Source organism: Lobosporangium transversale (assembly GCF_002105155.1).
Source record: "Lobosporangium transversale strain NRRL 3116 chromosome Unknown BCR41scaffold_2, whole genome shotgun sequence".
Classification (NCBI taxonomy): Eukaryota; Fungi; Mortierellomycota; class Mortierellomycetes; order Mortierellales; family Mortierellaceae; genus Lobosporangium; species Lobosporangium transversale.
The window spans coordinates 504,419-514,872 of NW_019028980.1; the positions used below are offsets into that span (position 1 = coordinate 504,419).

The window sequence follows — 10,454 nt, forward strand, 5'->3', positions numbered from 1 at the left end:
TATAAGGTATCGCGACCAAATGAAACGGGCTATATATTACTTTTTAGAAAAAAAAAAAAAAAAAAAAAAAAAAGAGTGGAGTGGAGTGGAGAGAAATGAAAAAGAGTGGAGTGGAGAGAAATGAAAAAGAGGATCGCTAGAGTATATATAATATATGATAATGACAAAAGAAATAAGCTATCTATCGCCTACGGAACAAGACATCCGTCAAAGTAGTAGAGGCATTCAAGAGTGCACGCTGGGCTGTCATAGTCGATTGTGCAACCAGTGATGAAGTTTGACCTTGAACTTGAGAAGGTGTCCAACCTGTTGTGGTGGCGGTGGTGGTTGCTGTTGTGGTTGTTCCTGATGCTGTTACTCCTACTCCGGGTGTCTTTAAAGGCATAGAGATGGTGGTTGAAGATGGTGGTAATGGTAATACAGAGGAGGTTTTGGCAATGAAAGAGGCCATCGTAGGTGATGATGTCGTAAAAGTTACTCGATTGCTTGATGGCATTATCTCCGCAGTCTTGGCTAGCTCCGCCAAGTTTTTGTATATTTTTTTCGTCCTAACCAGAGTGCTCTTAGTCTTGTGTAGGATATCATCATCCTCTTGTTCTTCTTGAATGGAAAGCTTGGTGGTATCTTGATGATAGCGTTGTTGCGAATGATACTGCTGTTGTTGTTGCAATCGAGAAGATGTGGGGTATAGAGAATGCAACGACTTGGCATTTACATCCGACACATTGGCCATACGAGATACTTGAGCGATCACATTGGCCTCGCCATCAGTATTGGATCCAATAGGATATTGATATTTCAAACTCTGTAGTTGCTGTTGCTGCTGCTGTTGCAAAAGTAGCTTCTGTTGTTGCTTTTGCTGCTTCTCTGCCATCAGGAGATCCGATAAGAGAGACTGACGTCTTTGCAGGACAATGCTCGCATTCTTGTATGGTCGTGGTATGGCCGGAGAACTTGGAGCGCCAGAATGAGAATGTGCGCGATCTCTGGGGACACTAGGCTTCATTAGTTGCCTAGGTGGTTTGCCAAAATAGAATGCCTCATCATCATCGTCCTGTTCAGTAATATCAAAGTCCTCACAGTCACCATCATGGGATTCTTGATGATGATGATGATGACGAAGATGATGGTGATGATGATGATGATAGCCTCCTCGACTCTCACGGCCATGAAGATGGCGCAATGAATGTGAGTCAGCAGAAGGGCGCATGTAAGTAACCTTCTTCTTAATCTCTTCTTCTTCCTCTCTCTCTTCCTCCCCATTTTCATCTTCCTCATCACTTGAATCACCAACAAAGAACTTGGCCTTTCTAACCACCGTCGCTATCTGTTGCTGAGTTTTTGATTGTTTTTGGGACTCCTTCTTTTTGTTCTTCTCCACTTCCTCTTCAGAATAAGATTCATGAACAGCATTTGATTCAGCAAGGGTGGTGGCATTGTCCAAGACCGAGTCCAAGAGCCGATTAAAGGAGGATCTGGATCGCTCTGCAAGGATTCGACCATGTTCAGTTGCGGATGATTGGACAGATTGCAGTAATGCATACGATGGTGTTGTGGGCTTCAATGTCATCATCATATTATTATTATTACTACTACTGCTATTGCTGTTGCTGTTATTTGACTCTTCTTTATCTGGGAGAGAGTAGGCCGAATCTGAGCACGTGGATTCAGCTGGTGAAGCAGAGGGTAAGGCAGAAATGAGGTGACCGGTCTGAGTCATGGTATCAACGCATAGCTCCATGTCTTGAGTCTTCTCCTGAAACTTCTCTGACTGGTGTTGCTGTAGATCCCGCCGTCTCGGAGAACTGAGTGAATGCCAATACTCAGTCATTGTTTCAAGAGGATTGGTCGAATGAGTTTCGGCAATACTTTGCTTGACACGCGAGTAGGCTAATACAATAAAATAGATAGATAGAAACGTATCGATTGGAGAGAAATAGAAACGGAAAAAAAAAAGAGGCTAGGTTAATAGCACGTCTTTAATTTAATTGACACCAATTGATCTGCTCATGTAGGAAATCCAAGGAGGGGGGGGGGGGAAGGAGTATTAAAATGAAAAAGAAGGAAGGATATAGAATCGACTGTATCATGTGAGAAGAGCCTAACATGTAAAAAGGAAGACGAGAAGGAAAAGGAATGTAGTTCGCAGTGGTATATGCTGCAGGACCTTAACGAGAAACCGTTAAGGGAGAAAGAAGAGGAAAGAAGAGAGAAGAGAAGAGCAACAGAGGAAAAGCAAGTGTGTTGTACAACGTTGCATTGCATGCCTTGTAGCAGATTGTCTTTACCTTTCCAAAGGACACTGTTCGGACCTACAGAAGAAGAAGAGGGGAGATAAGACCCAGTTGATCACATCACAGTGATATAAAAATGTAAAAGATAATGAGGAAAAATATAATATTTTCATAGAGAGAGAGAGAGAGATAGAGAGATAACAAGATAAGGAAATAAAAGAGAAAGAGAGTAATATAGACAGGAAGAAGGAAAAAAAGAGTGGCAATGATTAGCATTGTGTTTTGGTCCACCACACAGATTGATTTGGGCGGAATAAATGGTCCATGCGCCTTTTTTTTTTTTTTTTTTTTTTTTTTTTTCCTTATTGTTTGCGCATTGGGCTCTATTTTTTTTTTTTTTTTTTTTTTTTTTTTTTGTATCCGCTGTTGTAATCAGTGTATATAAATGTTGCAACACATTTTTTTTTATTTTTTTTCATCGTGCGACCATGTGTTTATCAATGCAACAGAAACACAGGGACATGCTTTCATATTTTTCATGTACACAACAGAAAAAGAAATAAAAAAGAAATAAAAAATAAAAGAAACCGTACCTGTGCCTGTGGAGTATGAATGCGAGTTGGGATATTGTGAGCACAAAAAGATTGAAACAAGGTCAGGATGAGAGTGGCGATGGGAACATGAATGAGAATGAGGGTGGGAATGAGAATGAGAATGAGAATGTGGACGTGAACGTGCTGAATGAACTTTTGAATGAGTGAGAGAAGAGAGTTGTTGAGGCGACGAAGAACAGCGGGCGAGACGAGAATGATGAGACCGGTGGGTGTGGTCGGTCATTGGTTTTAACTCTTTCCCAACGACCGGCACAGGACTGCTGCTTTGGGTTGTTGAGGATATTGATGACAAGGATGATGAGAGGGTGCTGGGTGCTGTAAGGATGGTAGGAATGGTAGGAATGGTAGTAGGGATTAACATTGTACCACTGCTATTACTACTCATACTATCATCAAGGCTATGGATGGTGTTGTTGTTGTTGACGAAGTCATTGTGGCCATGGCTGCTAATCTGATGGTGAGCAGCCTCGGGATGATTACTAGCCATGGTCATGACCATGCCCATGTTCATATTCATATTCATATTCGTGTTCATGTTCACAGGCACGGACGATTCGATCCCTGATGTGAATATGGATTAGATCTGTAGGTTCTGTGGAGTAGGAAGATGTTGTTTGCGGACAGGCATTCAATGGATGCAGATATCAATGTGGAGAGTGTCAAGAGTAAAGAGAGTGGAGAGTGAGAGAGAGTAGAGTGTGAGATAAATCCAAAATAAATAAAAAAAACGAGAGCGCAGAATTCTTTGCAAAGACAATTAAAGACTGAAAATAAATTAAAAAAGAAAAGGAGAGAAAGGGAAAAAAAGAGAGAATCTGAATGAGCAGAGAAATAATGAAATCAATGAATGAGAATCAATGAACAGTTGAACCAGTTGATGAAAAAAGAAAAAGAAAAAGGAACATGTTGTTCCGACCGCCTTGTTTATTTTGTTTTTTTTTTTTTGTTTTTTTTTTTTTTTTTACCCCCATCAAATGGCATCCTGCAACATGTAAAAACGTAAAAGATAATTTTGGGTAATTTTGGGGGCAACCTAAGCATGTATTTTTTGTGGGGAACTAAACACTATCACAGTATAGAGTTCCTTTTTATACATGTATACAAAATGATGGATTTATATGCATTCGATACATTGAATTTTATCCACGATCATTATGGACAGAGCGTGAATGCAATCTTTTCGCTTTTTTTTTTTTTTTTTTTTTTTTTTTTTTCTTCTCTTGTACGTGTATATGTAATATTCATAGTTTGAAGTTTTTTTTTTTTGTCTCCGAAAGAAAAATAAAATGAGGACAACGTTTGTCAATGCATACTAATGCATTCATGTTTACATGCAAATGTTACATTTCCTACAAACGATTTAGGTAACCGATATGCTTGCTCAACGTTGTTGCATTGCTTAGTTCGCGTCTTATCTGTACACGTTGGACTAATAATAATATAAATATAAATCAATCCGTAGGCTCGTTCAGGCCTTCTTCTTACACGCGATTATCGGTCAAATAAAAAAGGGATGCAATGCAATGCAATTGCGTTTTTTTTTTTTTTTTTTTTTTTTTTTTTTCATAGACAGCACTACGAAATATCAAACGAAAATGTTGTAATTGTTGGGAGTTCTTTCACCATGTTTTTTTTCCTTTTCTTTCTTTCCTTTCATTTTCACTATTGTTCTATCGCGCGATCATTGCGGCGATTATGATCCAATTTTTTTTTTCTTTTGTTTTGTTTATACGCATTGATAGCAATTAGCTCATCTGGAAAGAGAGATATAGAAAGAACAAGGTGGAAAGAGATAAAGAAAAAAAAAAAAAAAAAAAAAAAAAAACTCTCCACCAGCTCTCCCACGGTATATTAGCTTCCATTTATTTCTATTTATTTTAAATATATTCGCCAGCTGACTAGAAAGAAACAACAAACAAACAAAACAAACAAAACAAGAAAAAAAAAATAAAAAATAAAAAAGGGAGCGAACCTTTTCTAGGCCCTGGATCAAGATAACGGTCATTAGAAGCAAAAAAAAAAAAAAAAACGTACTTTTAAACGTTTGTAAACTATTCACAGAAATTATTTTGATCCGCTTACCTGGAACGCTTTAGATGTTTGAATGAATGTCTGAAGAATGCATAGGATCAACATTACTGCTTGTAAAATAGTTTTTTTTTTTTTTTTTTTTTTCTTCATGTTTTGATACTTTACCATGTCATTTTCGGTTCCACTTCTTGGCATTAACATATATAATCCTATTTATTTTATTTTATTTTTACTTCTCGATATTCTTAATTGAACTCTTTCTGTTCCTTTTTGCCCGCATCCTTTTTATTTCCCACCCTCTTTTTTTTTTTTTTTTTTTTTTTTTTTTCTTCTCTTACCTCTTACTTTCTAGTTCTTACCTCTTACTTCCTAGTTCTTGCCTCTTACTTTCTCTTACTTCCTAGTTCTTACCTCTTACATCTCCCCTTCCCCTTTCTTTTGTCTTTAGTTGTCCGAACATGGACTAGCTTTCTCTGATAACCTATCAAAGCCCTTTGGCTGTTACACAAGCAGGGAAAAAAAAAACCTCTTCTCCCCCCCTTCCCTTTTGCAAATCCAATAAAAAATAAAGAAAAGCCCCCAGGACGGAGGTTTAACTCTGAACAATAGAAATCTTGGACGCATGTGCCCTCCACCACAAAGTTGTTTGACATTTATATTCCGCATTGGCGTTTGAGGACCCTGTTCAAAACATCTGTTGCTTTGCTTCTTTTTTTTCCTTTTTTCCTTTTTTATTTTTTATTTTTTATTTTTTATTTTTACTACAATTCAAATATTAATAAGATAAAGAAGAGAAGAAGAGGGGAGAGGAAAATAAAAGGGAATAGAATGGAATGCACTATTTACTATTCCTTGGTATATGAACAAACGCTTTTTTTTTTTTTTTCTTTCTTTCTTTCTTTCTTTCTTTCTTTCTTTCTTGTTCGTTTGCTTCTAGTCATCTCCAATATCTTCACTGTAGGGTCTCATCTGAACCATGGCATTCAAGGTCACGACAGCACTCAGAGACAAGAATGTGAGCACAGGCATGAACCGTGTTCGGATCCATCGACCATGATGTACCGCATGAGTGAACTGACTTGCATGTGCTGTGGAACCAGCTGCCAACAATGCGCTCCGTTCGTTAAAGAGGGCTCGCCTGCTTCTCCTGCTACTGCTCTTCTTAATGTTGTTAGTGTTGCTATAGGATGCATACGAGTAGTTACCACCGCCGCCGCCGCCACTCTTGGATCTGGATAACTTTAAGAAATCCTCCTCAAAATCATCCGTCATCCCGTCTTCATGGCCATCCATGCGGATCAAATGCGCCCACACAGTCGTACCCATACACAAACAGCTCACTGCCAAGAACAATGAAGCGGCCTCCAGTCCCATACTGTCGCCCAGGTTCATCAACGACAAGACCAATCCTACAAACAGCAACACAATATTCGCTCCAGACACTCCCCTCCAGAACCAACGACCGATCTTCGCTCTCAAACTATCAGATCTTCGAACACCATTCCTACCCAAGTAGGCTTGAGACTCCACATCATAATAATAAGGCTCATCGTTGTAGAACGGATTCCAATCCATAAAGATATCATGCCATTTCTGCGCCATGCTTCTCTTGAATGTCACACGCTTTGTGGTCCGTTTGTTATTGTTATTGTTATTGTTGTTGTTGTTGCTGTTGCTGCTGTTGCTATTGTTGCTATTGTTGCTATTGCCTGTCACCTGAGATGAATCGGATGAAACGGATCCATACCCATTGCTATGATTCTCTAGTGCGGTCAAATCCTCATTAGAACCATTTCTGCTCTGCATGCTTGAGAACGACCCATGCTTCTTAAGACAGCTGACCACAGGCTTCTTCACTTTAAGGGCGGAAGAATCTGTAAGGGCATTGCCATTCGAATTGGATCCATCCACACCATTTTGTTGTTGCATCTGTTGTTGCTCCAACATCAATCGGTTCGCCACTAAATCCAGGACTTCTTCATCAAATGTAACAACATGGGGAGTATAAATCTCATTCGAGTCCAAAATACTCTTGCGAGAACGTTTGCTGTTGTCCTTATTCTTGAGAGCCGATACTCCCTTCGAGGATGCTGAAGGGGATCCATTCTCAGAAAGGGATGTCGCAGAGCCAGAAGACCGACCCGAGGTCAATGTATCGTTCGTTCCAGAGTTCGAGTTAGAATCATGTTGGCTAGAAGACAGATGAGAGAATCCGCCTGTCAACATCGCTGGCTTGCGGATATCACGGTCCATGTCCGACAACTATCATCAAACGATAAAAAATAATAATGATAATTAATAATAAATAAAGATTGAATAAGCAATTGATCTATTCCATAAACAAATAATAATAACAATAATAACAATAATAGTAATAATAACAATAATAGTAATAATAACAATAATAGTAATAATAACAATAATAGTAATAATAACAATAATAACAATAATAGTAATAATAACAATAATAACAGTAAGAACAATAATAACAATAATAACAATAATAACAATAATAACAATAATAACAATAATAACAATAATTACGATAACGAGGTATAGAGTGTGTAAAGAGGCTCTTACCCAGAATGGCAATAGGGCAACACGAGACTCATATAAGGTGGAGATCGCATGTAGGTCTTTAGTAAAATTAGGAACCATCTCCACAAGATGACTCCTTACAATCCGATCAACCCATCCAGGAACTTCTTCCTGTGACTCTGCCAGCGTTCGGATTTGCATGATTGCGTAAGGAAATCGAACAATATCTTGGTCCCGAACATGTGGGAATGGATAGTTTTCTGCCTTCAAATCAACTGGATCCCATGGTCGCTCATACAACGCTGAAGCTCTGATCGGGTTCTCCCGAACCATCACCACATCAGTGTCAATCGTAATCCGGACCCGAGCATCTCCTGGCACTTGGAAAGCTGTCCTGTTGAAAAACACTTGAGTCACAGGCTGGAGACCATGCTCATGGATCTTGGATTGAACCTTTCGAGTTGACTCTTCAAACTGTTGAATCTCCTGTTCAGTCTTTTGTCCTGACCGGCGCATTTGGTCCACAGCCTTGCTCAGCTTAGCGGTCCCTTGTAGTAACTTTGGGACATACTTTGACTTTATCTGAAACCGATGTTTAGTCACAGAGGCATTATCTGACACAGACATGGACAGCGGTGTAGAGGATGGTGGTACCGTAGAGGATGATGCGTCTACGGTTGCTGACTGGGTGTTTCTCTGTTGGTATTCGACCCACATCAGCTTCTTGTCTGATCCATACCATCGTAGGCGATAAGTTTCACTCTGTTCTCGGTTCTCGATCTGCCCCATATACATGTCAAAGTCCTTGTTGTCGAGATAAATGGTCGAGACTGGACTCTCGCTGGTAACGCACGAAGTCAGTTGGCTACTGGAGGTTGATCTTTCGGACGAGGCCAAAGATGATGTTAATGGTGGCTCATACACCACTAGAGGCAAGTACTTGAGGATCAGCATTTTGAGATCCATGACACAATCGGGGTGAACCCAGAATGCGGTCTTCTTGGGTATGCATCCTGAATACTCCAGTTCCTCATCTTCATCTTCTGAATCGATTGACTGCGCCTTGGTGACGACGGGCACAGTTCCTGTACGAACGATGTTGTACAGACATGAGAGACGACTAACTAACAGAGCAAAGTTCTCTCGATGGAATGGCTGATTACAGAGAAGCTGATTCATGAAATATGGTCGAAGTGTAAAACCCGTGTGCTTGTCATGCTTTTTGACGAGTTTCAGAAATGCAGTATAGTTTAAACGTTGGAATCGAGCCAAATCCTGAAGATCATACGTAATTTTGTTGATCTCGGATTCAGTCTCAACAAATGAGGATAAGGTCAATCGTTCGGATGACTTTTCAGAGACCTGATGTTGCTGAATTGTGTGTTCGCAGTGCTCTATCCTCCTTTGAATCTCTCCCAGTTTGAGTGCTTGAAATAAAGCGACCTATATGTTTCAAGAGACGAGGAGGGAAGGAGAAGAACGGATGGAGAGGTTCCGTTTTATGATGAAAATGAGTGGGCGATTCGGGGAGTGGAGTTGATCGTCATGAGAAAAACCAAGGGGGTTTGTATCAGATTAATCAGGCTATTCCTTGTCCTTTACCTTTTCTAGTTCTGCTGAAAGCAAGTTGATAAATCTAGTCTCATCTTCTTGAGTAAACTGTGTGTCTTGACTCTTGGATCGAATATGCTCCTTGAGGCCATCATAATCGACGTAATGATATTTCCAATGCGGTGCCCTGTATGTCTTGAGCTGCACGCCGAATTTCATCGCTTAGTGGGGAAAGAAAAGGCGGTGTGGTGGTTGCTGAAAGAAGTAATAATAAAAGGATTGAACAGAGGAAAAAAAAAAAAAAAAAAAAAAAAAAAGATGTAGTGCTGCTACGTTATTGAAGAGAGGCGAATAAAAATAGGAGCGGAAGAGAAGAAAAGGAAGAGGGAAAAGATTAGTATAGAATTTGTTATGCAAACAATACGTTGCAGTGAATTGTATTGTATTTTTGTATTCAATACCCCAAACACCAATATCCTTCTATTCTCCTTACTCCTTTCATCCCCTCCACATAATTGTGCACGAAAAAACAGATTCCCATGATTATTTTCGCCACAAGAGGATATCGTCTTCAGTCCGTTTTGTGGAGTATTCATAGACGTTGGTTCCATTCCTTTTTAAGCTCAACAAGACCTTCTTCGTCATTGTCGTCATATTCATGTCTGTCGTGCTTTTTTTTTTTTTTTTCTTTTTTTTCTTTTTTTCTTTTTTTTCTTTTTTTTCTTTCTTTGTGCTCTGGGACAAACACCCTTTTTTTTTTTAAATGAGTAACAAAGAATATTTTCCTCAAGAAGGTTTGTATTTGGGGAGCTTTCTATTCCTCTCCCTTTTCTCCTTTTCTCCTTTTCTCCTTTTCTCCTTTTATCCTTTTCTCCGTATCCGGGATTTGCACCTGACAAAGAATATTTTTTTCCTCTCTTCCATTCCATTGTCCTGTCACTAATGGTATTTAGTCAAAACTTGCCTCGCAGTAAAAGAAGGAAAGAATAAACTCTTTGATCCTTGGACTATCTGTTGGATATTTGTTTGTTGCTGTTTATTTATGAGCAGGAGGAGGGGGAGGGGGATAAGAGAGAAAGAAAACTAAGGTCAGCTTGTGTTTTTTGTGTTTATAATATCAGTCAGACAAATAGAAAGATGAATTGAGAGTAGGAGAGGGATAGGGATGGCAGTGGGTCGTTATTGGTCTGGTCTAAATTTCATATTATTGAAAAGCATTGGCCAATGCATCCTGAGCGAAAACCAGGCCCTTGCATTCCAATTGATATCTCGTTTAGACCAGCTCAACGTTCAATTGGAAATGAATCGAGAAAGCGAAAAAGATGCTCGGCTACTGCAACCAGCCTGAAGTGGAAAAAGGAACAAAGGATCAATGCAGAGCAAAAAAAGAAAGGACCTATCCAGACACACCAGTATCAACGCTAACTTCAAGATGGATTGAATGTTTTAACAAACTGCTATGGGAAGCACAAAGTGAGCGAGAAAA

At 39.5% G+C, this 10,454-nt stretch overlaps 2 protein-coding genes across 2 annotated transcripts; both read right to left on the reverse strand.

Annotated features, from left to right (window-relative positions):
- Window positions 1-75: 75 nt before the first annotated feature.
- On the reverse strand, window positions 76-3,684 carry BCR41DRAFT_344861 (hypothetical protein). Its single transcript, XM_022022607.1, has 3 exons — window positions 2,828-3,684; window positions 2,289-2,312; window positions 76-1,890 (listed from the first exon to the last, which is right to left on the reverse strand). Exons 1-3 carry the CDS (start codon window positions 3,381-3,383, stop codon window positions 182-184), a joined length of 2,289 nt encoding a protein of 762 aa, XP_021885908.1. The 5' UTR covers window positions 3,384-3,684; the 3' UTR covers window positions 76-181.
- Window positions 3,685-5,812: 2,128 nt separating this feature from the next.
- On the reverse strand, window positions 5,813-9,187 carry BCR41DRAFT_391693 (VTC domain-domain-containing protein; the record flags this gene model as incomplete). Its single annotated transcript, XM_022028385.1, has 3 exons — window positions 5,813-7,141; window positions 7,460-8,860; window positions 9,020-9,187. 3 exons carry the CDS (start codon window positions 9,185-9,187, stop codon window positions 5,813-5,815), a joined length of 2,898 nt encoding a protein of 965 aa, XP_021885909.1.
- Window positions 9,188-10,454: the final 1,267 nt, after the last annotated feature.